General features: G+C 36.0%; 1 protein-coding gene across 7 annotated transcripts in view; it reads left to right on the top strand.

Moving 5' to 3' along the window:
- The window catches only part of GLIS3 (GLIS family zinc finger 3), a 202290-nt gene extending 194629 nt beyond the window's left edge, over positions 1-7661 (top strand). For all 7 annotated transcript variants that reach the window (XM_064405112.1, XM_064405113.1, XM_064405115.1 and 4 more), the window contains 2 exons: positions 1991-2170; positions 3385-7661. In XM_064405112.1, coding sequence (XP_064261182.1) covers positions 1991-2170; positions 3385-3521 — 317 coding nt within the window. In that variant the 3' untranslated portion in view covers positions 3522-7661. The remainder of the gene's footprint in view (positions 1-1990; positions 2171-3384) is intronic.
- Positions 7662-18643: the final 10982 nt, after the last annotated feature.

Raw genomic sequence — 18643 nt, 5'->3', positions numbered from 1 at the left:
AAAATCGTGTCTGTAACTCTGCTTACATGTCTTTGTGAGTTAAGCTGATGACCAGAGCTGTCTGAGTTATGGAAGAAATTAAAAAAAAAAGGCAAAGTATCCATTTAAAGAAAAGAAAAATTTGTAATTTCTTTAAAAAAATTGTTAGCTTATATGAGTTAGTTATATTAGTGCCTCTATACAGACAAGTGTACTAGTAACAGCTATCTTTAAATTAAAAATAATAAGATTTCAATAAACAAAAACATTTCTATTTTTCCACATTTGCAAATCTGTCTGTTAGTACAGTTTGTGACTCGGATCTCTCTCTTACTCTTTCTCTTCCTTTTGTTCTTCACAGCCAGGTAGTACCACACGATTACATGGTGTTTGTGTAATTTGCCTAATGGACATGCAGAAATATACTGCAAAGAAACACTATCTTGAAGTATTTCAGACCAAAGACAGCTGGAATTTTACATGCCATAGAACCAAAGACTACTCACGCATGGCATATATTTCTGAATGGCAACTATAATGATTTTCTTGAGAAAATATTCTCTCTTTCTTGTGACAGGCAGAGAGATGACTGAGGAGGAAGTTTCTGATGTCCATCAGAAACTTTCTACCATATGGAAATTATAATTGTGGCAGTCATTCATTACATATCTATAATGAAATCTTTGTCCACAACAGTTCAATAGGATAAGGACACTATTAGAAATGTATGTGGACCACAGCTGTGCAAGTGAATTTGAGCTGAGCTGTCTACCAGGGCTTTTTAGAACGAGCCTCCAGAACAAGACTCTTTATGTTATAAAAAAACAAGAACTTCTTACTTTTAGAAACAATTCTTACAGTTTACACTTCTATCATATTCAAAAATATTTCTCTTTCCTAGGTAGGTTATGCTGTCATGTCAGAATAGCTGTTTGTTTCTGTACCGTGACATCATGAATATTAGCTGTAGTGTACTGATTCAAAGAAACACTGCTAATATAACCTTGTGCATGTGTGTGTTTTAAATAGTTTAATAAGAGACAAAATTTTACAGTCCAGAGTTGCAGCTGAAATGTTCTGTTGTTGGAAATTTATTAGCCAACTTGTTTGCCTTTTTTTTGTTGTTTTTCCAGTGCTGCATGAAAACACAGAAAACTGATGGTACAGTTAGTTCCCTAACAGATATCTCAAGTATGGTCAGGGTCTGCTGAACTGGATATGGTTTCATGTTATCCTACATTCAGCTGTATTGTAGAATATCTTGGGCATGACGCTGTGTGAATAAAGACACCAAGTTAGGAGATTTTGCTGGGCTCCAGTTCTAAGACCTCTGCACTGTGGCTTGATGCACTGCAGATGCTCACAAAGACATTTAGAGTAGTGCTAAATAACTGAGGGGAAGAGAAGCACATATGCTTATTTCTTGTTTATGACTCTCTATTTTAAAAGATGGACAATTGACACCTAATTGTGAAAAGAACTTGTATGCAGGAAAGTTACACTACTTTTCTGTGCTCTCTTTCCATCATAAAAAATTTTTGCTCAGAGTCTCTATGCATGACCCTACTATCAGCCAGCTGTCTTGGCATCAGTGATAGATCCTTGGATTTTATTCAGACTTTACTTGCATAATCTTCTTTCCTTTTGAATTTAGCATTTTCTTAGATTTTCAGGCAGATGCACAGTGTGACTCTGGAGAGTACCAGTTCAGACACAGGATTGCACAGGAAAGGGAGAAATGTCCTGAAAAGTTTCAGCTTCTAGCCAGTCAGTGCCTCTCACAGGCCATGGTGGAGTCAGGATGCCCATGTATTAGATTGTGTTAGAAACTAGCAGGAACCTGAGGAAGTTTAGGGAGCATCATATTAATACTGCTTTATTTGTTTAATGTTATTGAAGACCTGGTGGTAGGGCAGTTGAGGTTTTTTTTCATTCTCATGGCCATGGTTCCATATACTATCCTTTTTATCTCTGTCCAGTTATTTTACTGATGGCCTTCTTCTCATTCTAGGTTTTTATGGGCAGCTTCAGACTTTCTGCCCTCCACATTATGCTGACACTCAGAAGAGCATACAAGACAGTGTTTCTTGCAATATGGCTCCTCCTGTTGACTGCTCAGCACTCACATCAGCAGGCCAGGGAGGGCTTGGCATTTTCCATGGAAGTTTTTCAGATCATTCTGGTATCAAAGGTAAATAACAGCTGGTCACTCCATGTATGATGGTGTAGAGTTTGTGAACTTTGGCAGATATGCATGAGCTGTGTATTTGGCATTTGGGTGGGACATGTCATGACAGATTTGACTTTTTACAAAGAGGAGATAGTTTTCAGACCTTCATGGAGCAGTTGGTGTTTGGAGGCTGGAAGTTGCCATAGGTGACAGTAACCACCGGCCTGTGTGCCATCTGAGCACTGTTGAAGGCTTCTCAAGGTTATAGCCTGTGGGGCTTAGACAGTCTCTGGCTTGTGTATTGGAGCTGAAATACAGTCCATTGAGCCCTCTGTGATCTTTGTGCAGCCACTCCACTCCATTCCACATATTGTGGCAGGGACCTGAGATTATTCAAACTACTGATTTTGCTTGGTGCATGTTTGATTTTTGTAAGTCTTGAATATCATTTATTCGTGTTTCCATGACAAAAACTGCCTGGATGCACACTCATCTATGTGCATGTAACTTAGTCTGTCCCTAGATGAAAAGTACTTAAGGGGCTTGCATGCTGCTTGGAAGGCTGAAAGATCTCTGTGCAAAGGATCAATACAAGACAGTGAGCCTAATCTTAGTGCTCAACTAATGCCCAGGTCTTTTACTGTCCTTCCACATAGGATGAATCCACTTAACATCTATTGTGCTTTTAAGTCCCTTTTATGTCTTGGTCCTTCAGAAGTGTATTGCAAATACAGTGCACCTGTAATTACAAAGAGGAATCTCACAGTATGTAAACATGTTATCCAAAAGATGGGAGCGTGTCTAAGTTATTCTTGGGCTTACTATTGTCACTTTTAAAAGGTAGTAATTTCTGTGCCAGGGTCTACTTTATGGCAATATTCTACAATATTTTCTTGTCTTTTATCCTGTGTTCAATATGATGAAATTTGTTAAACATGTGTGAAGTTTATTTTTAAAATGATCACAGTTTTAACACCCATTAAATGGGGAGGTGTTAGTTGCAATGAAATCTGCTCTACTTCAGACTTGTTTCTGAGACAACTGAAAATTCCTCCCTTGGTAAGCAGTAAGTTGTGTAATTAATTTCATACATATGTTGGCTTGTTTATTTTATTTGTGTATTTGATTTAAAACCATTTCCAGTTCTGTGCATAAGTATTAGGACATACTTCATTATATACTTATCCTACTTATTAACTGGGGCTTTTTTTGTTTTTGTTTGTTTCTTCTCCCAGTGTATGACTTTCCTGCAGGGTCTGTAGGTATCTTTGGTGATTCAGCTTGCAGCATGCCAGAGGACAGCAGTTTCCTACAAGTAAATGCAGTGGATCATTGTTCCAGCCAGCTTTCTTCTGTATACACTGAAGGCTAAAGTAATGTATATCTAGTTACAAGAACTTGATTCTGTTTCATCGTGCCTTTCTGTTATTTCCCTACAAACTTTTTCTCTCCATGAAACTGCCATGTATGTATGGGGATATGACTAGATATACATACATAATGGGGAGGAAAAAAGCAATTAGCAAGCATTCTTCATTTAATCAAGCAGCCAACTGAGAAGGAGAATGTTTGGAGAAAGCAAGCTTTGCCAAAACCTTAGCAATTGTTTCTTTTCTTCTCATCTGTGGTACAGCAACTATACTTTTGAAATTATTTCTTCTTTTAATTTCTCAAAGGGAATTCAGAGACCAAATAAGAAAACTGGTTGTTGGCTGTAATCCTTTCAAGCTGGATGGCTGCACTTACAGAAGAATACAGCTTTAGAAAATTCCTTTTTCAAAAAAGGAAAAGCAAAACCAGAGCATACTACAAACATTTCAAAGCATACAGTTTTTGCACAACCTATCTGCACATGATAGTTCCAAAGTGGAACACATGCCAGTTTCCAAAAGGGAGAGAAGTTAGACGTATATAGGCACTACCTATTGGAGGCACTGGTGTGGCTTTTTGGATCATAGGTTGTTGGTAGAGAATTTCTTACAGGCCTCAGGCTAGGTGTCCTTTCCTTCCCTCTTTATTTTAAGTCACACAGTACAGCTGTTATTGTTTTCCCAATATTAATTCTATTAAGCAAGAAAAAGGTGGTTTAAATACACAAGAAGTTATGTGGGCTTTGTGTCTATTTAGCACATCTGCCAGATAAGCATAAATGCATTTTAACTTTCAGTTGCTTTTTAATTAGATGGTAGAGCATTGTTGCTGTATGTGCTATAGTCTTTGTCAGGAAGATTTAAAATCTTTTGTGGGAAAGATTCTTCCTTAAATTCCACTTTTTTTTTTTTTTTTAAGGTGTCTGTACTAATTCAACTAAATTTTGGTTGTCCTAATATTTTTCCATAACACATTTTCAGAAAGAACTACTCTTAAGTGTACTATGATTCCTCTGGTTACTTAGAAAGATAAAACTGGACTGGTTTGGTGGTTTTGATTTTTCTGATCAATGTCAGGCTCAAGGTCCTCAAATTTAGTCCAGGATGCAAGCAAATTAGGTTGTCCTTCATAAAACATACAAGGTTATGAGTTAAAACTAGTATTTTTTCGTTGGAGATATCATCATTGTGATGCCTTGAGAACAGCTCTTACATTAGTAAGACTGAGTTTTTAGGTTTTAATTCCCGTTCATCCATTTTGTGGACTTCTTACTGTGTCGTGTACATCATAATATTTTCATGACCTGATAGAGTAAGGGCAGAAAAGTTCATCCTTGCAGACTGGACCATAACTATGCTTCAGAAATAACTCTTCCAAAAAGATAAAATAAAAAGGTTTATACAACCTTTGTTTTTCCTGGCAAACTTTTGAGACTTGTTAAATCCAGTTTGGGTCCAGTTCATAATTTAATCTGCAGTTATGTGGAATAGATTAATTTATGTCCAGGTGTTTGTGAACACTGGCAATCTTTGGAGGTTTGTATTCAGGAAGTATATTCTTATGAGCATTCATCTGCTTAAATATTTAATGGAGTGGTTTCCATCTGATACATAGAATATATGGATAAACCATGCACATAAATGAAGTACAATGAAAAGGGATTAAAATGCAGCTAATTCTGTGCTAAATTCTTCCCCTATATATTCTGCTTCTCACATCACAAGAGAATGTGTCCCTCTGGTCCAGCTTTCAGTAAGAGGTCTAGATGTTACCATATATGATTTGCATTGGATTAAAAGACACCAGGCATCCTTCACAGCTATACACATGCAATCAGACAGTCCTTTTGCATAATGTGCATTGACTGCAAATTTTGCTTTTTAATAGAGCTTTAATTTTATACTGCCTTAAAGCCCATTCTGTGGTCACCACACAAGTGTAACTTACTTCAATAGGAATAATTAGTCTCACGAACACTTCCATTTCAAATGTATGGAATTGTGTTTTGTTCCACCAAATTCAGCAAGGGCAGGATCAGACTATGTGTGGACATATGCATGTACCTGTATACTTCCCTATATATAAATCCTTCAAAATTCTTTTAACCACATGGTTGTCCAGAGTTTGTCCATTGCTGTTTACAAAACTGAAATACTGTTGCTATCTTCAGATCTGTACCACCTTGACTTTTAAACTTTTTGAAATATTTTTTCTAGTATCTGAATGTACAAGTTGTTCTGTAGAGTTGGGGAATTATCCATTTTGAAACATGCTGACCAAAGGGAAGGTGGGAGTACAGAATTCCAAAAGGGCATTTTCAACTTGAGCGTTCATCAGTTACCTTCAAAAAAGGAAACTTTTGCAAGTCATTAATTCATTCTTTCACATACATATTATACATATATATATATATATATATATATATATATATTTTTTTTTTTTTACAACTTTCCATGAGCCTTAATCTTAAAAAGAAGGCCCTAGAGAACAGTCAAATCAAGCACATGAATATGGGCTACCAGTTTGTAAAAAGGTAGGCCTTTGTTTACTTCTCATTCAGAGACAAAGAGGATTCCTCACTATTATTTCATTATTCTCTTTGGAGTTGGAAATTGGACTGACTTCAAGACATCAATTTAATCGCTGAGGGCAATTGCATAAAAAGCCTCATTGTATCTCATGTATATTGGATATTTAAGTAGGGAATCCTGTTTGTCACAATCAAAAATGGTGCTTGAAAAAATATAATTTTGTGGGTTATCTGCATAACTGAGTTATTTGCAAATACTTGTGCCTCAGTGAGTTTTGTGTTGTTATTCTACTTGCTGTACTGTTAACTTTTTAAAGGGATTCATATCTAAGAGATGAAGTTATTTTAGACTACAGACATTAAACAATATTCAAAATAAATTATTTACAATTATTCTTTTATGCAATGTAACTCTTTCCCAACTCAGTGGTCTATTTATACCTGCATTAGAAATGGTTCTACACTGGAGTTTAAAATACAGTTTCAAAGTGCATGTGTACAAGTGGAAGTGTATGAGAGTGCACGTGTGGATTTGAGGCTCCCTTTCTGTGTGTGTGTACACACAAACATGTAGGCATCGTGGTTTACTACTACCAGATGCTGAAGAATGGCAGTGCTGAGGCCATCTCTCACACTGTATATGGTTTTCAGCTTTTCTTGAAAAGATGTGAATGAATATGAAAATTACATTCTAACTGTTTATTCCCTGTTTTTCCTGTGTCATTTTATAGCAGAATTTTTAAACGGCACTTTTTTCTTGTTTGTCTGAAATTTTGTTCTTGGTTTGGGGCTTTTTGTATGTATATATATATATATATGTAATTCCTTGAAGCAGTTAAAGCAAAAGAAAAAACCACAAATGAAAATTATCTGAGTTTTTATTTAAGAAAAAGAAATCCTTTTGTTCTGTACAGAAAGCAGCATCTGTACAGAAAACAGCATCTTGTGTAATAGTTTTTACACAAAGCACTTTGGTGAGGAGAAAAAGTGGGATTATGTTTTTCCTAAAGGTTACAGAGTAATCTACATATTTATACATGCTTACATATATACATATGATCTTAATGTGCCATACTGTATATCTGGCTGATATATCTTGCTCTAAAGAAATGTCTGTTGCACATCATGAAAAAAACAAAAATTCAAAAGAGTTACACCTTTTGCTTTACTAGTATGTGTAGTTTTGTGATTTTTTACAGTTATTTTTCATACAATCATAAGTTGTTTTTGTCCTGTTTCATAACATTCTGTTTTATGTAAAAGGTAAAAGTGAAAGGTGTGTGTGCATGGTACAAAATAAAACTGGAAAATTGTAACTCCATTACATTACCTGTAGAACCTATTATTGTGAGATGCCTTTAAAGAGAACTGCTCCAGGCACTGTTCTTCACCATAAAACTACTAGTATTTGTATGGGTTTATAGAATTAGAAACATAAATAGGAAACAAACTCTTGGAGATTTCTCAAAAAAATTCACTTAACTCAGAGTTTTAAGTCTGGATTTAATTATTATTTTGGTGAGGCTAGAGATTTGTAGAGATAAATGAATGCCTGGATGTGTGTTTACACCCTGGGTGGAGACACAAATAAAAGAACAAAATTGAATTCTATTTTTGTGCTGTGATAATTTTAAATTTTTATGGGATTCTTTGGTCATGTGATTTGACAGTACAACATATCAAGGTATTTTGCTTTTTTGGTTATTGCTTCTAACGTACTCAAGCAATTAAATTTTTTCAGAGCATTTTTTAAACTGCATTAGACAATATGAAAATAAAAGGCCGAGACAGAAGTTGCTGCTTGCTTATGTCCAAAATAGATCCTGAAAACTCAACATGCTTAGGAGATAAGAAGTTACTTCACACCACACCCACATATTGGGCTAGAAATCAAAAATACAAAATAAAATAATTGAGTGTAGAAAAATCCTGTTACAGGACTGTAAAGAGACCTTTGAAAATAATGGTCCTAGTTGATCTTACTATGAAATTATTGACATGGTTGGCTCTGTGTCAACCATGAGCAGATAAAAAACTACTAAGCACACAGTTGCTGACACTTACATATGTGATCCCATAGAGTTTTGCTAAAAATATGCTTTGCCCAGTGCAATCTTATTTACCCTGCATCTTAATTTAATATAGGAAATATGATCCATGGTTTAGCAAATGTTGTTAGTGAGTTCTAAAAGCTACCATGAAGAACTGAGAGTTGCTAAATTGGTTGTTCCAATTTTTTTTTTAATGGAGAGCTATTAAAATGAGAATATACAAGAAGTATAAAAGTTCCACATGCAGTGGAAAGTAACATGGCTCAATATATCTCAAAGCCATGTGCTTTTTCCTGTGTGCTTGAGCTGGACCAGTGTATCATGATGTCCTGAAAACTATCCGATAGAAAAATAGTCATTATTATGTCATTATGTGACAGGTATATTCCTGCAAAGAACAATAATTTCTGAATGAAAGTTATCTAAACTTTTCATTTGATAAAGTGTTGGTGTTTGGGGTTTTCCTATTTCAGAACAGAATTATTTTTTGCAACATCAGAAATTCTTACAAGATAAAAATTTGGGGGGTGGGAGAGATGATGTTAATTCATTGCATTTTTAATTACAGCTGTGAGTTCTCCCATGTGCCAAAGCCCACTGTGCCAAAGCCCACTGTATTAATGAATTTATATCATCTCTGCCCTAATGGAAAATACTTCAATAAAACTTTATGTACAGCAATATCCTTCAATAACAGGGGGAAAAAATAAACATAATTCTTCCATTCTGAATATTTAGCTACTTGTACTTACTGCACCTAATTACACGATACCTTATATTTGCAGATAAGAGTGAGGATGTCTATATGAAAACAAAACTGACTATTTTCCTAGACCATGTTCCTCAGGAAAATTCTTGCCATGATCCTCAAGAAAATGCTTCTCTTTCAGACATGCTGTTTCCTACCTTGGGTTACTTTGTAACTCCAAGTATCATACATGTTTTGAATTCCCTAATTTTTAGACTGTGTCTGTTACCCACTCTAAATATGACTTCTTGACAAGCAGTTTTAAATTTTTTCTCCCATAATGGATAGTCTTAAAGTGGACAACTTGGGCATGGCTGTCTATACTCACTTGCTGCAATGAACTACAAGAAGCAGAATGGTAAAATTAATCTTACAGAATGAAAAATGTTATCTCTTTTAAGGTTCCTATGTCTTCTTCCAAAATGTTAATTTATATTTTTCCTTCATGTTCCTTAAAACCATAATGTTCTCATTTAAAAGCTAAGTATGAAAAATCATTCTACCACATCTTCCCATGCCATTTATAGATTTACAACCCAAGTAAATTTACACAGCAGTCAGTATCATTAATGATTCACAAACATGATGGGTTAGTTCAGTGAACTGTAACAATGAACACCTTTCTATGTGTCTAGTTAAACACTCCAACATTCCTTTGTTATAACTAAAAAATGCAAACTTTATGCATGGTTGCAGCTAGGTACACAGGACAAAGCATTACAAATATATCTAGGTAGATAGAACAAAATACAACCATTTCCACAATATTATACTTTTTTCCCTTTTGATCAAAAATGTATCAGTGGGCAAACTTCAAGCTTGGCCGCATGTAGAACATCTAGCTTCAGCTATTCCAGGAATGGACAGAGTGAGATTGATTAAGCTCATGAAAGGGTGAGCTGGCCTTCTTTGCTCCCGAAAATTCTGGCTAAAATATTTTGGAAAAATAAAACCCAAGGTAGCTTCTGCGACTGTGATATGTGTGCCATATTGGACTGGCAGCATTGTGATTTCACTTGTTAAGCCACCACTTTGCACAGTTGAAATTAAGCTGTAGTTTTCTTTGACTGGAAGAAAAGGAAGCATACTTTAATGGAAGTTATATTAGTAGTATATGAGGGAAGTTCCTAGAGAAGAAAGTTAAAACAGTAATATTGAGCCAGCTCATCTATTGAAGAAGTTGGAATAGTGTTACATGGCTCCATTATTGCATGAAACCTTTATGCAATGAGGAGTTAAAACAGGTCTTAAAAGAAATTGGAAGTTTTTATCTTGGAAGTTTAAAATCAGTGAAGGCTGCATTCCTATTATACATATTTTTTTCCAACCCTTCTGTAGAAGCCTAAGAATGCTTGGTAAAATTTTCTAGTTCCAATGTCAATTTTCTCTTTTGTGACTTTGTTAAGACAGTCCACAAAAGTATTGAATATAGTAGCAGTTTTGTTACCTAGGTATGAGTAGAAGAGAAACTGCATCAAAATTATTAAACTGATTTTAGGAAACCTTGTAAAATAGAGTCCTCACAAAGCAGAACTGTGCAGATTTATTCAAATCAGAATTACTCAAACCAAAGCTGAACCAACATTTATAATAAGGTGATTTTACCCAACTAATGGAAGTGCTACTTAAAGATTGAACCGCAAAGAATGGCACTCATATTCACTGTAGTACTCTTGTTGCTACACTTTTTTCCCCCTACTTGCAGCTGTGTGTCTCAGGTACGCAAGAGCCCATTTGATTGTTAGGTGCAGAGTTTGTGCTGGCAGCTGGACTTTTTACTTTGGTGGGCCTTCTTCACAAAAATCACACGCTATACACTCTGCTGAACAAACGTAGTTTGAGTAAAGGAGGGGGAAGTTTGCACGTAGCTAAAAGGAGCTTATGTAATAGTTGCTTCTTTGCATTTACTTTAAACTTTCTTCTTTGATCATTACCCCTAATGTGACAGGCAAGGAGGCCACGCTTAAGGAATCAAAGAATTGATCATGCCAATTCCATTGTTCTTCATTCTACTTGCACATCACTATGTAATTTACCATACAGGAACAAATAGAAGCCAGAATGCTTGTCTGATCAGTTTTTCATGCCTTATTGATGAAGTTGTTACTTTCACCATATGAATTGTGACCTTACACAAGTCATCACATACAATGAAGGCTGTTGGCAGATGAACAAGGACCTTAAGGGAAATGATAGCTAAAAGGAACTTGATGTTCCTTTAGAGCAAGGGATCACAAGTGCTGGGCCTGATGGTGGAAACTGGAGGACTCTGATGGCAGAAGGTTCACTGAAGGAATTGGAGACCTATGTGGGCCACAGCTGACCACAACCTCCACCTCTCCCAAGTACACTTTCTGCAAAGGTCAGTGGTTGTGGTAACTCTCGCTGCTTGAGAATCCCAGCACAGGAAGGATCCTCAGAAAGCTGGCTAGCTGCATTTTACACAGGACTTGGAAGGATTATGGTTATTGGGCAACACTAAAGGCACTGGATGTAATTCTGGCTGCCTGTCCTAGAGAAAAATTGGAGCAGAAACCTAGTATGGGGCGGTTTCCCAATTAATGCAACATATTGCATCAAATTGATCCCCATTAATACTGTCCTGTTATTAGTGCTGTATCTTTCTGTTTAGTGGGTTTAGCATACATTTTTACTGCTAAAATCAGTACTAAGAAAAGAGAGGGGAAAATTCTCTTTTCTGCTGTTCTCTCTTCTATGATATCTTTTCTCTTTTGTTGTTCAGAAAGTCTTCCTGAGAAAGCACACTAAATATTTAAGTAATTTTGGGGCTGCATAAATATGAAAGATGCTAAATTTACCCCTTTCTCTTTGCAGAAAAAGGTAAGTAGGAAAACTGATGTTGTATGTCTTGCTTGAGAATCACACATAAGTCTAAATCTGAATTTAAGTTTGGATTCAAAAGCAAAAATAAGTCAGAGATAAGTTCAGGAAACACATCACTGAAGGAAATGTGACATGTGAAGGAAAAAATAAAAGCAGTCATACTATAACATAGTACAATATAGCTCTATATATGTACAGATACAGAGAAAGGATATACAAGAGTTGATAAAAGTATTTTCCTTTCAAAGGTCTAGGAGCTTTTTTCCTAAACCAAGAGGAGAATGCAGCATTAACCTAAATTTGGGATTTTAGTTGGCAGTAGCACTTATAAGACTATAGATAACATATTTTCAGTCTAGGTAAAGCCATTGCCAACGTAATCAGAAACAGAAATCACTGCTTACTAGAAGGCATAGGTTGCTTACAACCTGGAAAACCTTGCAGTGGTGGGGTTTGCCTTCTAATTTTGCCTTAATGTGGCCACAGCACTTGAAAGTCTTATTTCAATTCCATGTAAACCCTTCAGCAGATTCTCAATGACACTTTGCTATATGTACCTGTTAGTAACAAGCTGCTATGTTCACAAATACTATAATTTTGACATGGCAGAATTGTATATCCACTCTTCCCTGAGACAAGCAACTAACTGCATAAACTATACTACAGAGGAGAATTTTGCATTCACAGATTCCTGTTCTTTTATTCCTCTATTCTTTTGTCTCACATTTTTTGAGAATACCTGGTATGCAATCTTCCTTGGTTTTTCTGTGTCTGAATACCCTTATATACTGAATACCCTGAGATTCATTTGTAAGACAAGTGTGCCAATGTGGGAAGAACGGAAAATCTCATCCCAAAGTCAGGAAGAACCTCTGTGATCTTATCATCCAGTTTTTTCTTGAAGTGGGGGATAATAGAAAAGTCTATGAAAGAGTGACACAGAAATATTAACTTCAATCCAGGCCCCATTTGATCTGAACAAGGTGTGATTCTCCTACAGTCTATAGTGCGAAAGCCTGTAATGTACATGAATATATTACATGAATCAAGCCTAGTAAGTGCCACACTAAAATCTCATCTAAATTTCATATACTTGGGGTTTGCTGGAGAGGAGAGAAAAAGTGAGTAATCTACTTATTTCACCTCTCAGAACTGTTACTTGCTAAACTATGTCTAGGTCTGTAAAATGTTGGAATTAATCCTGTAGCCTTACCTCATCCCAGAGGCATTTAACAAAGGCAGTATTCTTGAATGTGGAATTTCCACTAATTATCAGAAGTGAGTGAGAGAAAAATGGGACAAAGAGCACCTGACATGATGGCATGTTAATAATTCACTGAGACGTCTAGGATAACATGCTTTCAGTACAACATTTAATGTGCTCCAGAAACAGGCTTGTTCTTCTCAGCAGAGGAGATGGAGCACTTGCTGAAAAATGGCAGTTAGTAAGTGTGCCACCTGTTTGAACATCATTTAACCTGTTTTAAGTGTGTAAAGGCTTGTTGCATCAGGGTTGTATTTTACATGCAAGGACTAGGAGGTTCTTTGCTTCTTTGAATCTCCTTACAGCCTCCCGTTAATTAATCCTGAAAAATGTATATGGAAATTTCAAATAAACATCTTTGCACAGTAAGAAAATCTAACAGTGTGGAAGAGCACTCCATAAATAGGGTGAAAAATGCCTGACCATGCTTCTTCAAGGGGTCACAATCTTAATGAATAACATAATTGTGATAGCCCCCTAAAATATAAGCATGGGATATCTTGAAAAACAAATTGAAAAGCAGGATCAAGTTATGCCTCAGACCAAATTCAGAGCAAAGATAACACCCCACCATCCCTGCCCCCCAAACTCTCCTTTGTGAGTGTGCATTTTCTAAGTAAGGATACGTTGGAAAGATGCATTGCCCAGATTATCTCCTGGACTTTCTGTCTTTCTACAAGGTAATCACCATCAAGCATCTCTGAAAGTAAAAAAGCCACTTTCAGTGTTACTCATGGAACTACAAGGTTAGCACCTGAGGAAAACTCAGGGATGTTGCTGAGCCTAACTCCTCTGCAGCCAAGGTGAAAGAGTTCTGTTATGGAACAACATGCGGAGACAGTAAGAGCTGCTATCTAAAATGTGGCAATTGATTGAAACAACTTTGAGGATTTATCCCTTCTACCTTCCTCTGTCTGCAGCAAGAGGCAAGTGCTGATAAAAATAACAGCAAGTTCTGCCTGGGCTCTGCATTTGCTGAGAGATCTAGGCCCCACACCTGCCTGTTCCCTTGGGGTCACAGGTATCTAGAATATTCTTAACAATGTCAGGGAAGATCTCCTCATGCCTTTTTGAGCTCAAGGGATTCTTTATTGTGTAAAACAACTTACAAGCATCTAGAACAAAGAACAAAAGCTGGTACTGGCCACTGAGTTATTTCAATACCAAAAAGTAAAATTAGCAAGAGGCATGTTTCAAGCAGCAGAACAACTGCAAGCATGTGTTTCTTCTACTATTCAAGAAACTTTTAAATTTGCTTTAAACAAAAAAAAAAAAACAAAACTGCAAAGACAAAAGCAACAAAACAGAGGAAAAAGTCTCTATTTGTTTCAGAGCAACAGCCCTGGTAACACACATGGCAGTTGCATAAGACAAGTGAAAATATACAAACTGTTAAAAGAATCCAATCTTATGCCAACCCAAATAATGTTGCTGAGTCATAGAATTCTAAGAAACTGTGCCATCACTCCTGTAACTGTTTATGTGCCTCATTCAGTTGGTATGTGATATTTCTAAATTTGTTGAGTCTCTCAGTCCTTGGTCCTACTGCTTGACAACACTAATTTTGTTACACTTCCTTTCTTTATGTTTGATAGTTATGGTTTTAACCTAAGTTACTCCAATTTTGAAGTGGTGTCTTTCTGTTTCCATGGAATTAATTTTATGCTTACAGTGGGAATACATAGAATGCTTGTGCTTAGCAGAAATGTGCTGTGTACTTTACTGATGTTTGAAAGGTTGTGCTGAGAGAAGATTTGGGAAGATAATATGCCTATGAAATGGAAAGAACAGTTTTCTGTACAATGGAAAATACAGTCAAACTTTAGGAGATATCTTAAAATGAGCTCACAGGATTTTTTTCCTTTCTGTAGGAAGCTGGTACTCATCAGATATGTACTTGTGGAATGACAGCAGTTATAATCCCACATTAGTTTCTCTGAAATTTCTGGAACTAAATTGACATAACTCAGTATTGGCAGAATCAAAATCAGGCATTCAGCCTTAGAAGGTGACTGTGCTGGGAAGTGCATGCAGATCCACTCACTTGGAGCCCTGACTCTAAAGAACACTCTACTATAAAAATATTTAAATGAATTTTGGTTTTTAAGATAGCTGGTAGCAGTTGCTCCAAGGATCTCCTCTATGATGTTCCAGGTAACAAGATAGGTTATAAAGGAACTACAAATTATTTGCAAGCAGATGCATAGAAATTTGACATCAGTATCACATTTTTTACTTTTCAAAAGCAAATGTGCCACAGACATGGCAGCATAAGGTGACCTAAAAGTGAATGAAGTGAGAAATTTATTACTTAGCAGTCTTAAAATATGAGATGGAGTATGGATAAAATGGTCTCATTTCCACAGTCAAACTACAGTGAAATCTGGATGTCTTGGTTTGAAAAGACAGGTGTCTGCTAAGGAAGGCAGGGGCCTCCCTTGAAATGAAGAAGAACGTAAACCCCTTCCCTTCAAATTATTTTGAAATTAAGGGGCTGTCAGGCAATATCTATGGAAGTAGGAATAATGATTCTTTATTAGGAAAAAAATAAAAATAAAATAAAAATGCAGTAATACAAAACAACACTGACAGAGTCAGAATATGACCTGACACCCTGTTGGTCAGGGTGTTGGTAGCACTCCCATTAAATGGTGGCTGCAGTCCTCCTGCAGTGACAGGTGTGGTTCTGTTGAAGCAGTGATCCGGTAGAAGGGTGCAGTTTTCCTCTGAAGGTCCAGTGGTGGTGAAGATGGGCCTGGTCTTCCTCTGGAAATCCAGTGGAGAAGACAGCTATGCCTCTGGGAATCCAGTGGAAAAGGCTGCCTGTGGTGTTCCAATGTCAGATTGTATCCAGGTAGGAATGCTTGGCTCCTCCCCCTGGGCAGAGCATCTCACAGTGGGATGCTGTAATTTTATCAGTGGCACTCAGTGGCCCATGAACAGGAGATACCTCCCTGAGGTAGAATTGGTTGTGGAAGAGACAAAGAAAAACTGCCCCACATGGTTTTAACAGGTGGCCAATTAACAGAAGGTAAGTGCTCCACCTCTAACAGATGGCAATAAAATACACACCCCCATTTGCAGCCTAAGACACTGGACTGACATGATTATGTGTTCTTAAATTCAGCTGAGAGCATAGAGCAAAACTGTTGACAATTTCTTCTCAGAGACAAAGACTGCTGGTCTTTTTTTTTCTGTTTGGTTTGTTGTTTTTTTTTTAATTAGATCCTTAGACAGAAATCCCTTAAATTATATTTCTTCTCACATCTTACACCAGTGGAAAACAGCCACTGAAGTAAGCACCAGCAGAAAGCTTCATGACTCACACTTCATGGTTAACCATTAATCCTATATTTGTGATATTTTGTGTATGATAACAATGTCATGTCTAAGTAATTCTCTTGGTAATGCTGAGAGAAACTATTTGCACTGCACATCTTCCATCTTTGTCTACCATCCATTAACTGTAAACTGTAAACTTAAGTATTTCAAAATGAAAAAGTCAAATGCAAAGGTCAATGAGTTCTCATGGTGCCAAAATCTCTGTGAGAGTGATTTTAAAAAGAGCCTTGGAGGATGATGAATATTTGAGTCATGCATCTAGAAACAGTATTTATTGATTTTTCTAAGAGCTGTTTAGATTTACTTCCATGTTCTTGTACAGTTTGTACTATAAAGCAATGAAAACTGACTGTATGTACTTGTAGGATGGCTGCAACTGGAAGAGAAGGCAAAGATAAAATTCTCCAATATGACAACTGATAAATAAGTTATATTTTTTTTATCTTGAAACTTCTGTCTGTTTTGGGTCAGAATCAACTGTAGTAAATGTGGCTCCAGATCTAACAGTTTCTCATTATGCATTTTGACCACATTCAAAAACTTTTAAGAAATGATGGATTTTTATTTTTTCCTATTATCTCAAAACAATAATGTCTATATTTTTTTATTCTCTGTAGTAATTTTTGCATAATTATAATTATTTATGAGCATATTTTTGTAAATATTGACCAAGAATACTTAAAAACATTTTCTCAGCCATTAAGGATATCATTAAAACTGACAAGTTGTAAAATCTCGTTTAGCAAGTTTTTAATTGACAACATTGTGCTATTCAACACAACAGGGAACTGTAGAAAGACCTTAAGTAAAAAAGCAACAGATTTTTTCAAGTATTAGTAAATGCTCAATGTTAAAAAACCCCAAACAAACCAACCAACCGACCAAACCAAACCAATCCCAAAAACACCAAACAAAAAACTTCAACAACAACAAAACAAAATCACAAAAGCCAAAACACCCAGTGATCTTTTCGTAAAAGAATTTAAATATCCAAAGCAGCGCAGTGTTTCCAGTCACAAAGAAGAAAAAATAGAAAGTTAAAATCAAGGAAAGCTGAAGGGGAAGATCAAGATCATGATTAGGGAAGTGAAAAATTTTGACATGAAGAAGACTAGGAAAATCACTCAATTCTAGTACATGTAGAGTCAGGAAAACTTTTTAAGGCTGAGTAATGGAAGTGACCGAGGTGGAGTTCAGGTTAGACTTTAGACATTGATCACCTTCAACTCAGCAATAACAGAGACCATACAACAGCAAAAATCTCTCACCATGGACATTTGGGTTTGATGAAAGCATTTGAAAGCCTTTATCAAATTTCTGAACATCATATCCCTGGAACAATTTAGAATATTACTACTTGCTGTCAAAACCAATTGCAAAGGTCAAGGCCTTATATACAGGAACAGCAAGGACTTTTAAAGGAAACACAATCAGCTTCAGTGTAGTGTTTGGTACCAAACTTCCAGTCTCTCACTTCCCACTTTTTCTATTTGAGTTGTAATGAAAAATTTGCTGAGACAGAGTTTGGCATAGTAACAAGCAACAAATTAGGAAAGACATTTTGAGTTTCCTGATTAATACAGCTTTAAAATGAAGAATCCAACAGCTATTAAACAAGTAACAAAGGAATCTGAAATGTTATAAACATCAGAAAAATGGTTTCTTTTTTAAAAAATGGGCAAATCTAGTGGAAACTCTAGTAGATTCTAACTGAAGTGCTATTTAAAATCCAAGAAACATAATTGCCATACGTTAGCAGTAAACTATCAGTCAAAGAAGTCATCTGGGAGGAAAAACCAACACAAGCTGGAAATGTACCAACTGCAATGATTACCTTAAATTACAACTTTATGAATAAACTACAGATCTTCAATTCTAAGTGCATTACTGCTGAGAAAGTAACTCAAGAATCAGATAGGTGTCTAAATGTATTTGAAAGAAAATGCCTCAGAAAATTACTTCTAAACTCATTTTGAAACCTTTTGATTTGTCAAAAATTCAACACCTTACTTTAAGTTACCTAGAAAAAGATAGTATATTATATATATATATATATATATATAGGATATATTATGTATATATATAATATATATATAAGGATATATAATTCATGTAAAAATATCCTGCTGCATGTTTGCCAGGTTATTAGCAGTCAGCTGAAAGAAATCCAGTACTGTATAGCATTTAATGAGGGCAACTATATGGCACTTCAAGTAAAGGACACGCAGAAAATAGATGGCAAAATTCATAGCTGGAGTACTAAAAATCTTCTCAGCCTTCCTCTTTCTTTAAAACTTAAGAAGACACTTTCAAGCCAAAGTTATAGATTTCTAATAGGTAAAAT

The sequence above is a fragment of the Passer domesticus genome, chromosome Z, assembly GCF_036417665.1.
Source record: "Passer domesticus isolate bPasDom1 chromosome Z, bPasDom1.hap1, whole genome shotgun sequence".
NCBI classification, from domain to species: Eukaryota; Metazoa; Chordata; class Aves; order Passeriformes; family Passeridae; genus Passer; species Passer domesticus.
This window is presented reverse-complemented; position numbering and strand designations above follow the sequence as displayed.